Genomic DNA, 18,734 nt, shown 5'->3' with positions numbered 1-18,734 from the left:
CAACACCGTGTGATGCGCCGGTGAGTTTTAAGCAGGAGAGTGACCCCATTTGATTTTTTTCTGTCCTGGGGGGCGGGGCCCCAGGGGTTGCTCCCCGCCTTGCAGGGCTTGGGGTGGGGCAAGCAGGGGGTGCCCCAGCCATGAGGACTCAGCTTCCTGTGTGGGTGGCCCTTGCGAGCCAACCCAGCGAGCTCGCGTCCTTCCCAGGGACCTCCCCTGCTCCCCGGTCCGGCCCTGGTCCAGGAGAACCAGTTTTTCAGCCCAGTGAGCACCTACCCAGAGGCACGCATCCACGTTCGGGCCGTACGTGGGGAGCGCCCCATCTTCATTCTCGTGCCTAGTCTCATCCACGTGCTCAGCCACATTCGTGTCCCGTCCCCCCACCGTCCTGACCTCCGTCCGTTTCCTTCAGGGACTGAATCCCCGCTCCAGACCCTTGTCCTGATCAAACCCAGCGCCACCGCGCTCTTGCTTTTGGGGGACAAATGGATTGGCCGGCGGCGGGGGAGACCTATTGATCGTGGATTATGATTTGAGGAGGCAGCTTTTGGGGGATGGAGGTAGATCCCTACCATTTGGGGTGACACCCAAACACTTCTACACCATCAGCTCCCTGTCCTGCTCCCCCCAATTCCCCTCTCGCTTTACCTTGCAGGTGCCTTGCCTCCTCCCCACACCCCACTATGTGATTTTACCACTGGATTACAAGGTTCAGGAGGGGCCTCTCACCCCCCCCTCCCCCAGGGACTCTGTGTCCCAGAGGGGCCTCGAAATGCCGCTTCCCAACCCCCTGAGCTTCAATCCCCAAGCCACCCTGCCCTGCTCCAAGATTAGCAGCCCCCTGGGGGCACAGTCTCGAGGAAAGGGGAGTGGCTGCAAGGTCGAGGCTGGGAGAACTTGGCTTGGAATTTGCATCTTATAATGCAAATTTGCAGCATCAGGCTCCTAGCATCCCCCAAGAGTCATCTGGGTGGCTGAGCGGAGCCCAGGAGGGCAGGCCTGACCTGCCCAACAGCTCCTGGTCCTCAACCCAGGGCAGCACTGTGCCACACGGATGAGACAGCCCTGCCAGTCACCCACAGTCATACACAGGCACGACTATCCCCAGCCTTCTCCCCCATCCTGTCTCCATCCCCTTAATCAGTTCCTCTTCCCCACCCTCACCCCACCTGGTGCTTACCCCAATCTAGCTCTCCTCTCTGAGTCTCCCCCTAATCCAATCCCATCCCTGATGTGCTTCTCAGCCCTGGCCTCCTCACCCTCATCGCACCAGCCCACCTACCAATTAAGAATCACGTTTCAAGGTCTCCCAGGTGCTGGGTACTGGGCCGGGAGGTGGGGAGAAAGCCCAACCAAACGAAGGACAGTCTAATCCAGCGGGGAGGACGGGCATCAGTCAAAGATGTTAGCTGCGGGGCCGGGGAGCCATTAATAGTGAAATCCGGCCTTCCTTGATGAAGCCCTTATCAAGCTGACATCAGAAGGAAGAGGAAACTTAACCCGGTCCAAGTGGTAGAGTGGGACAGCATGTGCAAAGGCCCTGTGGTTGCGAGGGGATTGACCTCACTTCCTTCACGCCTTTATTCAAAAGTCCCCTTGTTGAAGGGCTCTTCCCTGACCCCTCTCTATCTAAATTTTGCTCCGTTATACTTTATAATTTCCTTCCCTTCTTCTCCTCAGTACTCGATCACCAACATATTTTATTTACTTCATTAGTAATCTGTATTGTCTTCCTCCTTCCTAGAATGGAATCTCCAGGAGGAAGGGCGGTGATTTGCTTTGGGATGAGACCTAGGAGACAGGCCACGGGAGCTACGTGAATGGATGACGTCATTATCGGGAAGGTCAGAAGAAGGAGCAGCCACCAGGCCTCAGCTGGGGTTGGACAGCATGGGGGTGACAGGAGCACGTCTGGGTCTTAAAAAGGTCATTTCAGTCCCTACCTCTGATCACAGCCCTGTCCCTAAGCTCAACCTGAATTGCAACCTCCTCTCCATTCCTCACCCAATCCGGAACCTTCTGGAATCTTCTCTCCATCTCAGAATCCCAGCCCTCTTTGACATTAACTTGGCCCCGGGCATTGTGTGACCTTCCCTCAATGGTGACAGAAGGGTGACACCTCTGAGGGAACCTGGGCTGGAGCTTCCTGGTTGGTGGGAGCTGCTCCTGGGAGGCAGAAGCAAAGAGGGTAATTCCGAGCCGAGTGGGCGGGAATGTGACTCTCCCCTCACTGTCCCTGAGAGTAGACCTCCCACCCTCTCTCCTAATATACCCCCAGTCCCAACACCTTCCTAAAGTCAGCTCTACCCTGGGGCCCTGGCCAGTCCTCGTGGCTCCTGGAAACGAGCCCCCCCCCCCCAATCCCAACTCCCTTCCTGCTCCAGATTTTCTGCAGAGTGTAATGTCCAAACTCATAACATAAAGATTGTTTCCTTCTCTCCCCCCTAAGCTCCCCCAGAGCTTACTGCTCTACGAGGATTTCATTTGTTCTCCGCATCTGCAGGGCCTAGAACAGTGCCTGAAACAGGTGTGCTCCCCGGACACCTCCTCAGGGGATGCAGGCCGGAAGGAATGAATGATTTGGTTCCGGACAAACCCAGTTCTATTAGAGCCCAACCTTGACCCCCATCCTCTTCCTCGCTCCGTTGTTTTTTGGGGGTGGCGTGGGGTGGGGCGAGGATGAGTACTTTGTAAACTTGAGGGATAGCATAGAACAAAATGCATCAGTTCCCTGCTGTACCACCCAGATCAAGACACAGAAGGTTCCAGCTCTCCACGCGGCTCCCCCCCTCGCAGGTGCTCCTCAGTCGCCATTGCCGAGCTTTCCTAGGAGCTGCTTGGTTTCGTCTGTTCTCGAACTTCCAATCGATGGAACGATAGAGCGTGCACTTCTTTCCTTCCGGGTTCTTTCATTCGTCCATATCGTCCACATCGCAGTTTGGGCCTTTTTTTTTTTTTTTCTTTAATTGCTGGGTAGAATTCTGTTAGGACTAGACCACAAAGTATATGTCCATCCCGTGGCTTATTTCTCGTGCCCCCAGCTTCACTGCAAGTGTCATCCACTCTCGTGTGCACCCCGTCCCTCGGCTCGGGGGACCCAGGCCTTGCGGGAGGCAACAGACACCCTCTCTCCCTCCCGGATCCCCTCTCCCTGGAGCCTCTCTGCGGCCCTGAGCTCAGCTGGAGCATCCACTGCTCTTCCCCTCAAGGGCCCTGGGCTCTGGGCTCTGGGGCAGGAGGATGGACCAGCCTGTCCCATTGCCCAGAGAGGAACGGCCCAGCAGCAGGCCAGCAGGACAGAGAGATCCTGCTGTGCCCCGTCCCCCTGGGCCACCCCCACGATGGGGGGGTGACCGCTGCCCCTGGATCGGCTCAGCAGGGGTGCCCAGTGCTGCAGTCCATGGGGGCGGGCAGAAGGAAGGCGCTTATTAGGCCGATAATGATCTGGGGGCCCCGCCCAGCCCTGTCCCCCCACTTCCCTGGGGCCCGGGCTCAGGCTGGACTGGCTCCCCCACCCTGCAGCCTCCTTCATCCGAGGCATGTTCCATCCACCCTCTCAGAACCCAGCCCAGCAGCCTGTCAGCCCGTCCTCCCTGCCGGCTGCTGGAGGGCTGGCGGCCCAGACACCGGCTCGCCCGCCCGCCCGACTTCGCCCCGCCCCAGCCTGCCCGGCTCCCCGCCCGGCCGCCAAGGGCAACACCTCTCCGGGCTCCGGGCTGCCCCTGGGCCAGACGTCCCTGCCTCACCTCTCCCTCTCGGGAGGCTGGCCCCGTCCACGTCTCCCTGTGTGTGGCTTGCCCTGCCTGGCCTGGGCGCCCCCTGTGTGGCCCCCCTCGGTGTCTGCGCTTGAGCCGTCCCTCCTGCTTCCTCAAGAGCAGCCATGGCCGCCTACAAAGTCAAGGTGGCCACGGGTACCGACCTCTTGTCGGGAACGATGGACTCCATCTCGCTGACCATCGTGGGGACCCGAGGAGAGAGCCACAAGCAGCTGCTGAACCATTTCGGGAGAGACTTTGCGACTGGGGCGGTGAGTGAGTGCATGTGTGTGTGTGTATACACATGAGTGTGCTCTGTGTGTATGTGGTCTGTGTGTGTACGTGTGAACGTGTGGTGTGTGTGTGGCATGTGAGTGATGTGTGTGCTGCGTGAATGTGCGGCATGTGAGTACTTGTGGGTATGTATGTGTGTGTGTGTGTGTGTGGTGAAGTGTGAATATGTGTGTGGTGTATGAGCGTGTGTGTGCTGTGTGTGTATGTGTGGTGTGTGAGTGTGTGGTGTGTGAGAGTGTGTGTGCTCTGTGTGTGTGAGTGTTATGCGTGTGCTGTGTGAGTGTGTTGAATGTCAAAGTGAGGTAATTGTGTGTGGAGTATAAGTGTGTGCCATGTAAGTGTGTGGAGTATGAGTGTGGTATGTGAGTGTGTGGTGTGTGAGAATGTGTGTGTGGTATGTGAGTGTGTGGTGTGTGAGAATGTGTGTGGAGTGTGAGTGTGGTGTGTGAGAATGTGTGTGTGGTGTGAGTGTGTGGAGTGTGAGTGTAGTGAGTGTGTGGAGTGTGAATGTGGTGTGTAAGTGTGTGGTGTGTGGAGTGTGTGTGGTGTGTGAGCGTGTGGAGTGTGAGTGTAGTGAGTGTGTGGTGTGTGAGAATGTGTGTGCGTGTGTGTGTGTCCGGGGAGCACGAGGACGGCTGGAGGTGTGCGCAGGAGGAGGACAGGGGCGGGGAGTGACGGGGCACTCTGGGGGGGCTCTGCAAGCAGGGGCTCCAAGGGCAGCTTTGGATGCCCTCTCCCCAGATCTGGCTCCCAGTGGTCCCTGGGTCCCTGCTTTCCGGCCACCCAGCCTCATCCCTGCTCTGTCACTGCTCACCCCTCTGTGCTCATGTCTCATCTCTCCCTGCCCTCTCTCCCCTCCTCTCTCTTCCTCTCTCATCACTCACCCACATCCCTCATCTCTCAGCCTCTCCCTCCCTTTCTTGCCCTTGGCCTCTCCCGCTCCCTCATCTCTCTCCATTTCCTCATCCCTCCCCATGGCCTCTCCCCCTCCCTCATCCCTCCCCATGGCCTCTCCCCCTCCCTCATCCCTCCCCATATCCTTTCTCCTTCCCTCATTCCTGCCCATGGCCTGTCCCTTTCCCTCATCCCTCTCCCTCCCATCCTTACTCTTCCCAAGTTCAGTTGCATCATAAATGGCTTAAAAGCACATTGGATTATTTGTGATTTAAAATGGCATCCGACCAGCCTGTCCAGTGGGGCCTGCCTTCTCCACGATGGAAGGCGCCCTTTGCTGGTCCCTCAGCCCTAATTCTGGGTCAGGTCCGGCCACCTGCTGCTGCGTGAAATGAGCAGGTCACTCTGTCTGCATGGCCATGTCTGCGTCTCCACGTCTTCACTGATAAGTAGGAGAAGACGAGGCTGGCTGGACCACCTCTGCCCACTCTAAGATGGCAGGAGGTCTGGGGGAGCCCTGGACCCCACTTAGACCCCTTTGTAGACCAGCCCCTGGGGGGCTGCGTGAGTCCCGTGGCCTCAGAAGAGGGGGCGGGTGGCTGGGAATGGAGGCGGAGGGACTGGTGTGTTGCAGCCTTGGGTCGAGGGGCCCAGCAGCTGACAGCCCAGTGGGAGTGGGGGAGGGGAGCCCCACGATCAGGTCACCCCGCTGCCCAGGGAGGTGAGCATCAACCCCAGTGCAGGAGCAGAGCCTGGCTGAGGGGCTGGGCGGGGGGGATCCTGTCACTCACCTAGCCCCGTGCCCGGCCCAGGTGGACGAGTACACTGTCCGCTGCGAGCAGGACCTGGGGGAGCTCGTCATTATCCGCCTGCACAAGGAGCGCTACTCCTTCCTCCCCAAGAACTCCTGGTATTGCAACTACGTGCAGATCGGAGCCCCCGACGGCCGCGTCTACCACTTCCCCGCCTACCAGTGGATGGACGGCTACGAGACCCTGGCCCTCAGGGAGGCAACAGGTGAGCCCTCAGCACCCCACCCCTGCCACCAGGCCCCTGGCTCCCTCCTGGCTGTCACCTGCTGGGCCTGTCCCCACCTGCCGCCCTCACATAGCACCCTCAGTCCTTGGTGCTCCAGGGCCCAGCTGGGGGCTGTACCCTGCGGGGACACAGATGGGGGGGCTCGGGGCAGCCCTCAGGATCTCAGGATCCTGGGTCTTAGCCGAAGGCAAGTGTGCTCTCCGCTAGCTCCCCTGCCGTCCTGCTCCTGACTCCCACTGGTCACAGCACGATGCCTTGTCACCGTCCCACCTGCTGCCTGTTCCCTTACGAAGCCCTGGGAGTTCAACAGAGCCAACAGGGTCTCCAGCGGGGCACGGGATGTTCTATTGGAACATCCCAAGGCCTCCCTCCCTGCCACTCCGACGGACGCCTTACTTCTCCCCCAGGACTCACTGCGGCTCCCGGCCCCTTCGTCCAGTAACCCCGGGGAGGGCCTGTTAATGCTAGACCGGCGGGGTGTTCTCTAGCGCGGTCAAGGCTGCGGCTGTGTTCCGACACTCGCTTGCTCCCTGGAAGAGGGACAGGGAGTCCCAGCTCCTCGTGCCCACCCCTGCCACAGCCCTTGTCTGGTGGGCTTGGCTCAGCTTCCTAGGAGGTGGCTGCTACAAGGGGACCGCAAGCTTGTCCTCTTAGGTCCCCTTGGCTCCGCCCCTCCGGGAGGGGAGGGGGCTTGGAGTTCCGGCCGGCGGGCAGCTGACCCCTCTGGTCCACCTCTCATTTCCCTGGGAGCAGGGAGACAGGGCCTGACCTGGGGTAAGAGGCAGAGGCAGAGGGAGGCAGGCCTGGGGCAGGGTGGGGAGACCGAGGGGAGAGCTGCCCCGACTCCCCGCACCCGGCGGCGGTGGGGTATGCAGGATCTTCCCACGGTGGCCCAGTGGCCGGGAAGCAGGGGACGGGTAGGACGAGGCCAGGTGCCGTGCAGGAATGGCGCTGGGTGGAGCGGCCGCTTGCAACAGCGGGACAGAAAGCTTGCGTCACGGCCCAGCCCTGGAAGGAGTCTGGCCCCCACCCAGGGGGTGAAGCCCAGTTGGGTCCCGGGGGTTGCACAACTCCAGGGGGCACTGCTCACCCGGGACACAACATGAGGTGCGGCAGATGCAGGAAGGAGAGGTGGCGAAGGGGGTCTCGAGGGAAGGTGACGGGGCTGCGGTGATAGGCACACGGCAGCGGGGCCGCCAGCCAGGACGCTGGACAGAGACAGCCCTGGTGTGGCTCTCAGCTCCACTTACTAGCTGGATTCTAAGTCTCAGTATTCTCCTCTGGAAAATGGGTCTAACAGCAGAGTCTACTTTATAGGGCTGATGCAAGAATCCAGGGACACAGCCTCTAAAAGGAATTTTAAAAGGCTTAACAACTCTTGGTGTGGTTCGTGGCTAGGGGGGCGGTAAGTGGTCCCAAGCAGGCTGCCTTGGTTCAAATCCCAGCTCACACTTTCTCTCTGTGTAACATTGGTTGTTTTCTCCTCGTAAAACGAGCACAACGGTATGGTCCCTTAGCTGAAATTTTTGGGGTCAGGGTGGTCTTGAAATTCAGATCTCAGGGGCACATGGGTGGCTCAGTTGAGTGTCCGACTCCGTTTCAGCTCAGGTTGTGATGTTGGGGTCCTGGGGTAGAGCCCCAGGTCAGGCTCCCTGCTGAGCGGGAAGTCTGCTTGGGATTCTCCCCCTCCTTCTGCCCCTCCCTCCACGCATACTCTCTCATAAATAAATCTTCAGAGAAAGAAATTCAGATCTCATTTAGAATATGTATGTATATATACATCTATATCTATATTTTTCCATTTATACAGTCTACACATTAAATGATATATCCACCAGGGCACCCCCTTGCCAAATATTAGAATATTTCTGCAGAAAAAAACCACCGATAGTTATGCCAAGTGAGTTCAGTAGAGACTGTATAGCCTCCGGTGAATTCAGAGCAGGTTTTGCAGACCAAGGAATTTGTGCTCAACTTGTGAAAAAGACAAGGTTGGTGTCTATAGTCTTCTGGGTTTTGGAATTGTGGAGACAGGATTGCAGGCCTGTAACAAACACCTGCTGGTAAGGTTGTTCCTGTGTGGATTGTTATTAATATAAGTAGAGTCGGGCCTCCTGGGTGGCTCCGATGTGAAGCGTCTGCCTTCGGCTCAGGTCGCGATCTCAGGGTCCTAGGATCGAGCCCCGCGTCAGCTCCCTGCTCAGTGGGGAGTCTGCTTCTCCCTCTCCGTCTGTGCTCTCTCTCAAATAAATAAATAAAATCTAAACATGTATATTTATATATGTAGGAGAGAGTGTTTGGAAAGTGCCTAGTGCCTAGTAAGTGCTACGTGACTGACCTTGACTATTGTTTTAGTGGGTCCAGAAGAGGCGCTTCCTCCCGGCAGCAAGTCCGGATCCAGGGGCAGAGCCAGGGAGAGAAGGGTGGTCCCTGGTCCCTCTTTCTGAGTTTTTGGGAGGACATAGCCTTCCTCCCTCCCCAGCCTAGGCTAAGCCTTCCCCGTCCTTGTCTGTGGGCCGATAGAGCCAGTCTAGAGGGCAGGAGCTGAATTCTGATCCTTGCTAAGTGGTCCGGGGCAGACAGGGCCAAGGTCAGATCTTGAACCTCCTCCTTGGTCTCCTGGCAGGAAAGACAAGAGCAGAGGACACGCTCCCGATCCTTCTGGAGCATCGACAGGAAGAGATCAGAGCCAAGCAGGACTTCTACCAGTGAGCGGAGGGCGGCAGGGGCTGCGGGGGACCAGGGGACCGTGATGGCTTGGCCTTCCGTCCCTGGGTTGGCCGTGGGCACCAGGCCTCACCAACTTCCTTTTCTTTGCAGCTGGAGGGTCTTCGTTCCGGGCCTGCCCAACTACGTGCATATCCCCAGTTACCGCCCTCCTGTCCGGAGAAACCCCAACCGGCCCGAGTGAGGACCTGAGGCTGCCCTGGGGCCCCTCCCATGGTTGACCCCTGGGCTCTGCCCGCTCCCTGCACTGTCCCGGACACCCGGTGCCCCGGCCCAGCCCTGCACTCCTTCCTACAGGTGGAATGGTTATATCCCCGGCTTCCCGATTCTCATCAACATTAAGGCCACCAAGTTCCTGAACTCAAACCTCCGCTACTCCTTCATCAAGACGGCCTCCTTCTTCTTCCGCCTGGGGCCCATGTGAGTGTGCGCGGGTGTGTGTGTGTGTGCGCGCGCGCGCGGGGGGGGGGGGAGTGTGCGCCTCGGCCTCCACCGCAGCCCCAGAGCTCACAACGGCCTAGGGAGCCCGGGAGCCCCCAGACCCCTGGACGCAGGGAGGGCTGCCTGTGTGAGCGCCTCCCCCTCGAACCGGGTCCCCTAGGGCGCTGGGCTTCAAACTCCGCGGCCTGGTGGACTGCAAGCAATCGTGGAAGAGGTTGAAGGACATCAAGAAAATCTTCCCCGCCCACAAGTCTTTCATCTCCGGTATGGGGTGGGGGGACGCGAAGCGAGCCCGGGGGAGCCTGCGGTGTCCGGCGGGGGGAGCTGCGGGCGCGGGCCAGAGGCGGGACGCCCCGTCGGGGCCGCGGGATGGAGGCGCAGCCAGCCCCAGGCCCGAGTGGCCGGCTGGGCGGGCGCGCCCTCTGGCGGCTTCGTGGAGGATGCCGCCCTGGGTGCCGCCGGCGGCTCGAGGGGAGGCTGGGGCGGGGCGGGGGGGGGGGGGCTTCTCGGGTGCCCGTGGTCTTCCTCTGTCTCGGGTCTCAGGGACACCCGGCCGCGTCATGATGCCCTCACGGTCCCCCACCCAGAGTACGTGGCCGAGCACTGGACAGAGGACAGCTTCTTCGGGTATCAGTACCTCAATGGCATCAACCCAGGCCTGCTCCGCCGCTGCACGCAGATCCCGGACAAGTTCCCCGTCACAGATGACATGGTGGCCCCGTTCCTGGGCGAGGGAACGTGCCTGCAAGCGGAGCTGGAGGTGAGGCCCGATCCGCTGGAGATCCCTGGCCTCCCCGCCTCCCTCCGTCCCCGGGCGTCCCCGTCCCTCCAGTCCCACCGTCGCTGTCCCCAGAGTCCCACCAGCTGCTGTATTCCCTGCTCGGGTCCTTAGCCAACCGCTGCACCTGGGGGGCCAGGGCACTCTGCACCCAAGGCGGGGCTCGCAGGTGCCCCCTGCTGGTGCCTACCTGCCCCCCCCCTTGCGGCTCCCTTGCAGAAGGGGAACATTTACCTGGCCGACTACCGCATCTTGGAAGGCATCCCCACCATTGAGCTCAACGGAAGGAAGCAGCATCACTGCGCGCCCCTCTGCCTGCTGCACTTGGGCTCGGAGGGGAACATGATGCCCATCGCCATCCAGGTGCCTGGGGTGCAGGCCTGGGGCCCCGTGAGCGTGTTGCCAATGCAAGTGTGTGTGCGCATGCGTGCGTGCACACGTGGGCAGATGCCCATTTACATGAGTGTTCGATCCCTGCGTGTGCACCTGAGAACACACATATGTTTATGCATGTTCCTATCTGTGTGTGTGCCTCCGTGTGTAAGCCTCGGGCTGAGTCCCTTCTTGTCTCCACGTGCATACAACTTTGTCCTGCCCCTGTCCACCTGTCTGCCCACGAGTGAACTTGGGTCCCTGATGCTGTCCTTGGTGCATGCAGGGGTGTGTAGAGCGTGCCTACTCTGTGCATACATGTGCAGAGGTGACAAGATGGGAACATGCTTGGTTGCTTGCGCTAGTCTCTTTGGGTCCGTTCCCTCATTTACTTGTTAAGCCAACACCTGCTGTGGGCCAGACCTCTGCTGGAAATACTGAGCTAATCAGACTTAGCCGCTGTCTTGAGAGTGGCCTGGCAGGAAAGGGGATTGAGGTGCTATGTTCCCAGTGGTCTCCACCAGCGTCATGTCCAAATTAGAAAAAGGCATCTTGAGGTGCCTGGGTGGCTCAGTGGGTTAAGCCTCTGCCTTCGGCTCAGGTCATGATCCCAAGGTCCTGGGATCGAGCCTGCTTCCCCCTCTCTCTCTGCCTGCCTCTCTGCCTACTTGTGATCTCTCTCTGTTGAATAAATAAATAAAATCTTAAAAAAAAAAAAAGCAAAAGGCATCTCTCTGGGGTGGGGGGATCAGCCAAGCCTCGATGCTCCTGGCCCATTAGAGGAACAGCGTAGCCAGGATTTCAGTTACTCCCTTTGCCCCAGAGGGCTGGTACCCTTGTGCAGTGCACAACGTGTACAGCTGAATAGGGCAGCTGCGGGATCGAAATAAGGAAAACTTCTCAGAAGAGGCAACTTGCGAGCTGCTTCTTGAATGAATGGGAGCTTCCAGGTAGAGAGAGGGAAGAGGAAAGGGACTACAGGCAGAGGGGATAGCAAGAGCAAATGTGAGAAGGGAGGAAGGGCCCTGGTGTGTTCAGACTCTTCTCTGCCTCCTTCCTGCAGTGGGGGCCGTGTCTGTGTGTGTGTGTGTGTGTGTGTGTGTGTGCCCTCACCTAACTCTCCCTCCTTCCCCATCCGTAGCTCAGCCAGACCCCTGGACCCGACTGTCCCATCTTCCTGCCCAGTGACTCTGAGTGGGACTGGTTGCTGGCCAAGACATGGGTGCGCTACGCGGAGTTCTATTGCCACGAGGCCATCTCCCACCTGCTGGAGACGCACCTCATCGCAGAGGCCTTCTGCCTGGCCATGATAAGGCAGCTACCCATGTGCCACCCCCTCTACAAGGTACGGGCTGGGCCCCAGGCCCCCCCAGAAAGGCACCTGGCTCGGTCAGCACTCAGGGGGGACCCCTGGTAGACTTGGGGAGGCAGCTGGGCACCCACAAGAGAGGGTTTGGAGTGGGAACTTCCCAAAGTGATAGGGTCTTGATGCTGTACAAGAGGGGGGATGATGCTGAGGTCCTTTGGGGCTGACTGTGGTCCTCTCTCCTTGCTCCCTCCTGCAGCTGCTGGTCCCCCACACCCGGTACACCATCCAGATCAACAGCATCGGGCGGGCCCTCCTCCTCAACGAGGGGGGGCTCTCTGCCAGAGTAAGACTTCTGCCCGCGCCCCAGCAAGACCTTTGCTGCCATTCTGGGTGTTGCCATTAGACTTCAAGCAAGATTTCCTACTTGCCTTCGGATCACGAGGGGAACGGCGGGTGGGGACCGGGGGATGTGGGTGCTGTGCCCACGAGGGTGCAGAGGGGTGCTGGCCCGGAGCATGGGAGTTCATGGGGCCGGCGGTGGGAGAACGCAGTGGGCTCTCTGCGAGGCAGGTGTGATCCTCAGAGTCGGGGCCTTGCCAGGACCCCACCGCCCTCAGCGGCTGCCTCCTCCCACCCAGGGCATGTCTCTGGGCCTGGAAGGCTTTGCTGAGGTCATGGTGCGGGCTCTGTCAGAGACAACCTACGACAGCCTCTACCTCCCCAATGACTTCGTGGAGCGCGGGGTCCAGGACCTGCCGGGGTATTACTACCGTGATGACTCCCTGGCCGTGTGGGACGCACTGGAGAGGTGAGGCCGGGCCGGCGGGTTGTGGCATGCAGGGTGGACGGCCTGGGGGGTGGGAGCAGGCATGGGCCAGCTTTGAGGACTGGACCCTGGCTTGGGGCTGAGGCCACCTCTGCGCCCCACAGGAGGTGCCCAATTGCAGGCCGGGGGAGGTCTGGGGCGGCTGAGGCTGGGCCATCCTGGGGCGGAAGGCGGGGGAAAGCGCTGCCGGGGAAGGGGAGGATCCAAACTGAGGCCTGTCCCCTGGTCAGGTACGTGACAGAGATCATCACCTACTATTACCCGTGTGACGCAGCTGTGGCGGGTGACCCGGAATTGCAGTCCTGGGTGCAGGAGATATTTAAGGAGTGCCTCCTAGGGCGTGAGAGCTCAGGTATGGGCCTGGGCGCTGGGCACCTGCACGGACCTGGGGCTAAGGGGTGGGCCCTTCCGGCTGGTGGTGGAACATGTCTTGCTGGGGGCCGAGGGAGCCAAAGCTTGGAGAGGCAAATTCTCGGGGAAGGAAACAGGGCTGCCGATTGGTCCCTGTGTGAGCTCAGGGGCTGTGGGTCAGGGTCATCTCTGGGGATCTGGGGGGCTCCCAGTCCCCCACGCTGGAAACAACCCTTCGTGGGACGAGAAATGGGGTGTGAGCTCAAACTGAAAAGGGTAGAGCGTGCTGGCAACCGGGGAGCTGGTGGGTTCCAGGACGGCCGCCGAGCATCCTGAGGTCATGCCGCTTGGGCACCGCTCCGCAAATATTTAGTGAGCATCTATGATGTGATAAATGCTGGGTACTGGGAGGCAAAGGGAATGAGACAGGAGAAGGGGTCTGCCCTCAAGTCTCAGGGCTGGTCCTCTCAGTAGACGGGCAATCATGCTGTCTTAGGACTGCTGCAGTCCGGGGTGGGGGGATGGGTGGGGTAGGGGTGCACTAAGAGACTTGGGGAGGCACCTAACCCAGCTGGAGGAGGGTGGTGGGTGGAGAGCGGAGGGTAGCAGCATGCTAAGATCTAGCTGAGACCTAACATCCGGGCTAACATCTGGCTAGGAGCTGCAGGGTGGGGAGGTTAGCCAGCAGGTGTTAGAGGTGAGGTTGAAGAGCTCTGATGGGAAGCCAGAGCGGGCAGAGGGAGCTGCGGTTGCTGCCTGGGAAGTCCCTGCATCTGAGCTGAGGCTGGAAGTTGGCCAGACTCTATGGGGCTAAGCTAAGGCTGAAGCCGAGAGCAGGGGCCGGTGGCAGGCCTGGTGAGGGAGGCTGGAATTACCCTGACCACCAGAGGGCGCCGTCGAGGAGGTCCGCGAGGAAAGCAGATGTGTCCCTGAGACTGGGGAGTCCGGAGACAGTTCTGGAAGCTGCTGTGGTGTCCAGAGGGGGGTGACAGGGGCCTGGCCAGGGGGGGCCGTTGTGGCAAGGGAGAGAGTTCCGGAGCTGGCCGGGAGAGAGAGATGACAGGATTTGGTGACTGGTTGGGGTTTCGTGGTGGGTTTGGAGGGAGGGGCCAAGGACCACTCCTAGGTTTGGGGCTATCGGAACCGCGTGGAACTGGGTGGCTGGTATGTGTCATGCTGTGAGCTGGGGGCCCGGAAGGACGAGCTTGGGGAGGAAGACAATGGGTCCGGTTTGACGGTGTTAAGCTTCTGGAACCTGGGGACGATGGGAAGGAGAAGTGAGCAGCTTGGTTAAGTGTGGGACGAAGAAATCCACCTGGCGTGAGTGCAGAGGCTCAAAAGAATGTGTGTGTGTGTGTGTGTGTGTGTGTGTGTGCAGTGAGGGGGGTGGGTATGGATGAGGGACTGTGCTGGCTCAGGGCAAGAAAGCTGGGATTCCCCCACAGCCTTGTACGCCCGCCCCCGAGTCCTGGGACCAGGGAGCCCCCACTAAGGGAGCTGCAGGAAAGATCCCAGGGCCCCACCTCCACCTCGGGCAGCCCTGGAGGACATGGCCAAGGCCATTTGGGTCTGCCTCCCAAGACCTGTGGGCTGGATGGGGTGGGGGAGGGGGGTGGGAGGCTGGGGGATGGGGGTTGTGGTCACAGGAGGGCCAAGCAGGCAGAATGAGCTCAGGACCCCGAAAAGGAGGCGAGGAGCGTTGGCCGGACACGGTGCGGGGAGTGGCGGTGGCGGCGGTCCGGCTCGTGGGCGCCCTCTGCCGGCCATCCAGGACGGGGGCGGGGCTGACGCTGCCGGGCCTTTCCCCGCCCCCCAGGCTTCCCTCAGTGCCTGCGAACGGTGCCCGAGCTGATCAGATACGTCACCATAGTCATCTACACCTGCTCGGCCAAGCACGCCGCTGTCAACACAGGGCAGGTACCCGTCCTCGCCAGCCCCAGCTCCAGCCCGCGAACCCAGCCTCGGCCATCAGCCCGACTCAGGCCTCCGTCCAGCTCCCAGCTTCAGTCCCTAGCTCAGTTCAGACCCCAGAGTCCCGAGGGTGCTGTCTGACCCAGAACCCTCCCCCCTTTGCCATCCCCCCCCCCCGCCCCTGTCCAGCTGGAGTACACCGCCTGGATGCCCAACTTCCCATCGTCCATGAGGAACCCACCGATGCAGGCCAAGGGGCTGACCACTCTGGAGACCTTCATGGACACGTTGCCCGACGTGAAGACCACGTGCATCACCCTGTTGGTGCTCTGGACACTCAGCCGGGAGCCCGATGACAAGGTGCCCCGGGGGCCTCGGGGTGCAGGCGGGAGTGGGGAGAGGACTGGGGGCGGGGGGCGCCCGACCACAGGCGAGGGGGTGTCCAGGGCGGAGGCAGGGAGAGAACGGCGGCGGCGGCAGGGGCGAGGCGGAGGCGCCCGGGCTGGTGGGCGGCAGCTGCCTGGTTGCGTGCCCGCAGCGGCCTCTGGGCCACTTCCCCGACATCCACTTCGTGGAGGAGGCCCCGCGGAGGAGCATGGAGACCCTGCGGCGCCGCCTGGCCCAGATCTCGCACAATATCCGTCAGCGCAACAAGGGGCTCCCCATCCCCTACTACTACCTGGATCCGGTGCTGATAGAGAACAGCATTTCCATCTAGGACCGCTCCCCTGCCTCACCACTCCTGTCCGCGCCTGTTTTCAAAAAAAAAAAAAAAAAATCACTTGGCACAGTGCTGAGTCTGTCCATGCGCCGGCCATTTACCGGGGGCAAGCAGAGGGGTACGGTCTGGGACCATGCCGTTCACCACTGCGGGGTCCACGTAGGCTCAGGGCCCCAGTGCCAGGCCCAGGTCTGCCCCGATGTCCGGTGAGATCCAGCCCAGGAGGCTCTGGAAGGCAGGGATACCCCCACCCCTGGCTCCGCCCTGAAGTTCTGGGAGATGGCAAGGTGCTCCTGGGGACGGCAGGAGAGAAGCCTGGGACCCTGCACCCTGCCACCCCGGGCCCTGTCTTTCAACCCCAAGCGATTCTGGTTCATCTTAAGTGTCCCTGCCTCGGGACCCAGACCTCCCAGGACCCCAGTGCACCAGAAAATCTACCCATGGGCCAGCATCACCTGAGCCCTGCCCACCTAGGCACCCAGACCACCCAAGACCAGTCCAACTTGAAACACAAACTACCCGTCTACCCAGGCAAAAGACCACCCTGAACCCAGCCTACCAGGAACCTAGACCACCCAAGCCATGCTCACTTTGAAACCCAGCCAGCCCTAAGCTACTGTGAACCCATAATATCCTACTAGGAACCCGTAACACCCTACGCCACAGCCCATCACCTACCAAAGTCTACTTCGCTCCAGGCTTGGCCCACACAGGAGCCCAGCCTGCTAAGTGCACCCTCCAAGTAACCCGTCCCCAGGATCTCTTCCTTACCCCTACCCACTCTTCTGGAACCTGAGAATCACCTCCTTTTGGCATCCCCGGCCCTTGCTTATGGTTTCATCGCTGACTCCCCGGAGCTGCACAAGGGCTTGGCATGTGGACTTGACCTCAGGGAGTGAGTCCACCGGGTCTGTCTGGCCTTTGGCGGTAGGTGATGGGGGGGGGCAGGGCTGGGGGCACCTGCATGGTGGTGGGAATATTGGGCATCTGGGCATTGAATTCAAGGTGACCTCCCCTCCAAACTCCGTAAGCCCAGAGTTGCCAGTGCTCCTTCTGGTGACCCTGCTTATCCCCCCAGGTTTGGTGCTGGCTCACCTGGCCACTGTCAGCGGCAGCATGTTGGGCTGAGCAGTCGACAATGACCATGGGGAGACATTCAATGAGCTCCCCAGGGTAGCAGGGACCCGTACATGGGGGTGGGGTGGAGAGAACAGGGCTGAAACCCAAGGAGGTTGGGGTCTAAACCTGGGGGTCTAGAGGGCAGGAGACGGGCGTGGCCACCTCACCTGAGCTCACACAGCTTAGAAAACCTTCCTGCAAGACGGGCCCGACCCAGGCCCGTGGTTCTGAGTCTTGGCTTATGACTCTGTCGTCCCGGTGAGAGAGAGATGCCGACAGTGTTGGACGCAAAGCTGGGGATCCAAGAGGACATGGTGACTAACAGCTGGAACCCTAAGACGGAAGAGGCCACTTGAGACCAGCTGCCCCAAGGGGACTCTGAAGCCGGAGAGGGAAAATGGCCAAACAGGCATTGCGTGAGCCACTGAGCTGCCCTGCAGACCTGGAGGTCTTCGTCTCCCCCAGGGGTCCACACCTGGGGTCTAGAGCCGCAGGTGTTCGCAGACGTGCTTTGATTGGCTGCCAAGGTTTCCTATTTGCTTCTTTTTGGAGTTGAATCAATGGCCAGCACTTACATATTAGACAATGTCAGGTTTCTCTTGAAAAATCTGAAGGTCTGGCTATGGTCCTTGCTGGGTCGTCATTTGTCCCCATCAGACAAGCGCGAGTTCTCCGCGGGCCGTGGTCCCGCCCACCCTTGTCCTTGCACGAGCCGCCTGCAAATGCCGTGGGCAATGTCCTCCAGCTTCTGAGGCCGATCAAGCCACAGATGCCAGGGCCCCTCTGTGTTCGGACTGCGGGATTGGATCCTTCCACACCCCTGGTTCCCAAAGGGCAGAGCTGACTGGCGTTGCTCGCTGTGGCATCCAGCTCCGGCCAGAGTTAGGGCTCACGGAGGACACGTGGACCCATTGCTCCCACTGTGGGCGTCCATGGCGGGAGGCGTCCCTGGGGATTCAAGGGGAGGTAGGGCATGAGGTGGGCTCAAAGGGGGCAGTGTTTGGCTAGTGAGAGAAGGTGAATCGGGGTGCCTGGCCTCCCCAGCCTCAGTCTCTGCTGAGGAGGAAGAACGGAGAAGAGGGGGGAGGAAGGTTCTGGAGGGGCTGAGATTCCCCAGTGGACACTGCACTCCATGTGCAAACGGGAGCCACGTGAGCAGGGCTGTCCTGAATCCCGGGGCCCAAGGAAGGTCGTATTGTAGGCAGGAGATGGGGACCCGCAGGGAGGCCGGACATCAGGAGCTCCTGCCACGGGGGTGGAGGCCAGAGGTACACCCTAAAGGGGTCTCCTTCGAGGAAGAGTCCGAAGGAAACCCTGGACACTTTCTCTATGGGGCGAATGCGCAGAAGGCACCTCCTATTGGCCTGAGGTTTGTTCTTGGGGCTTTGCATTTAATTCTAATAATAACCCATAAGATAGGAGCTCTTCTCATCCTGTTTTCAGAGAAGCAACACAGAGAGGTTAGGTGATTTGCTCAAGGTCACACAGCGGAGAGAGAAGAGGAGGCAGGAAAGAGCTACAAAGTCACAGCGTGTTTGGGCAGAAGGGGTAGGGGAGTAGACGAGCAAGGTACAGAGATATAGATGAGGTGGAGACCTGGAACCCCCAGCCCCGTGGGGGAGCTTCACCTCTCTGTGGCCGCCCGGGTCCAGAGCACATCATCTGGGGAGTAGTAGTGGGCAGGGTCCTGAACCTCTGGGCCAGCCAGCTGGTGGGGCGGGAGGAGGGAGGGCAAGGTGGAAGCCTCTGGCCCTTTTTGGTGATCCGTGGCAGGCAGCCTGCCTGTCCTGTCCTAGCCGAGTTGACCAGCTGCTGAGCAGAGACACCCCCCCCCCCCCCCGCCAACTGCTCAGGGCCACAGCTCAGCGGCTCCAGGGCCCCGACCCGGCTGATGAGATTTCGCGGTGCAAAGAGCCCAGTGCCGGCCTCAGCGTCGATGTCTGGGGTAGTCGACACAAGGACAGAGCAGCGAGGGACAACCAGAGTCGGGGGTAGATGAGACAACCTCACGGGCCCCAGGGGGTGGCCCCATGGGCAGCTACTGCGCATGGAGAGAAAGGAGGTCTCCATCGTAATGTGGGTTCCAATCAGATAAACCTGGAGCCGTGAGTGTTGGACCAGGTCTGGCCAGGAGCCAGTCGCGCTGTGTCACTGGGAAGGACGTTGGTGCCCTCTGGTACTGGTGTCTGAGGGAGCTG

The 18,734-nt window shown here is 60.4% G+C and overlaps 1 protein-coding gene across 1 annotated transcript; it reads left to right on the top strand.

The window, feature by feature from the left end:
• Positions 1-3,556: 3,556 nt before the first annotated feature.
• On the top strand, positions 3,557-15,456 carry ALOX12B (arachidonate 12-lipoxygenase, 12R type). Its single transcript, XM_080826474.1, has 15 exons — positions 3,557-4,027; positions 5,756-5,960; positions 8,608-8,689; positions 8,802-8,888; positions 9,006-9,128; positions 9,310-9,413; positions 9,737-9,909; positions 10,147-10,290; positions 11,441-11,644; positions 11,865-11,951; positions 12,247-12,416; positions 12,665-12,786; positions 14,602-14,702; positions 14,886-15,056; positions 15,235-15,456. Exons 1-15 carry the CDS (start codon positions 3,881-3,883, stop codon positions 15,412-15,414), a joined length of 2,100 nt encoding a protein of 699 aa, XP_080682600.1. The 5' UTR covers positions 3,557-3,880; the 3' UTR covers positions 15,415-15,456.
• Positions 15,457-18,734: the final 3,278 nt, after the last annotated feature.

The sequence above is a fragment of the Martes martes genome, assembly GCF_963455335.1.
Source record: "Martes martes genome assembly, chromosome: 16".
NCBI classification, from domain to species: Eukaryota; Metazoa; Chordata; class Mammalia; order Carnivora; family Mustelidae; genus Martes; species Martes martes.
Note: the sequence above shows the minus strand (reverse complement) of the source record. Positions and strands in the feature narration are given on the sequence as shown.

Bases quoted from the DNA above. Each gene is read 5' to 3' on its own strand.
- ALOX12B (XM_080826474.1), top strand. From the start codon at position 3,881: ATGGCCGCCTACAAAGTCAAGGTGGCCACGGGTACCGACCTCTTGTCG. The intron at 10,291-11,440 runs GTGCCTGGGGTG...CCCCATCCGTAG, and splicing joins TGATGCCCATCGCCATCCAG to CTCAGCCAGACCCCTGGACC. The intron at 14,703-14,885 runs GTACCCGTCCTC...GCCCCTGTCCAG, and splicing joins CCGCTGTCAACACAGGGCAG to CTGGAGTACACCGCCTGGAT.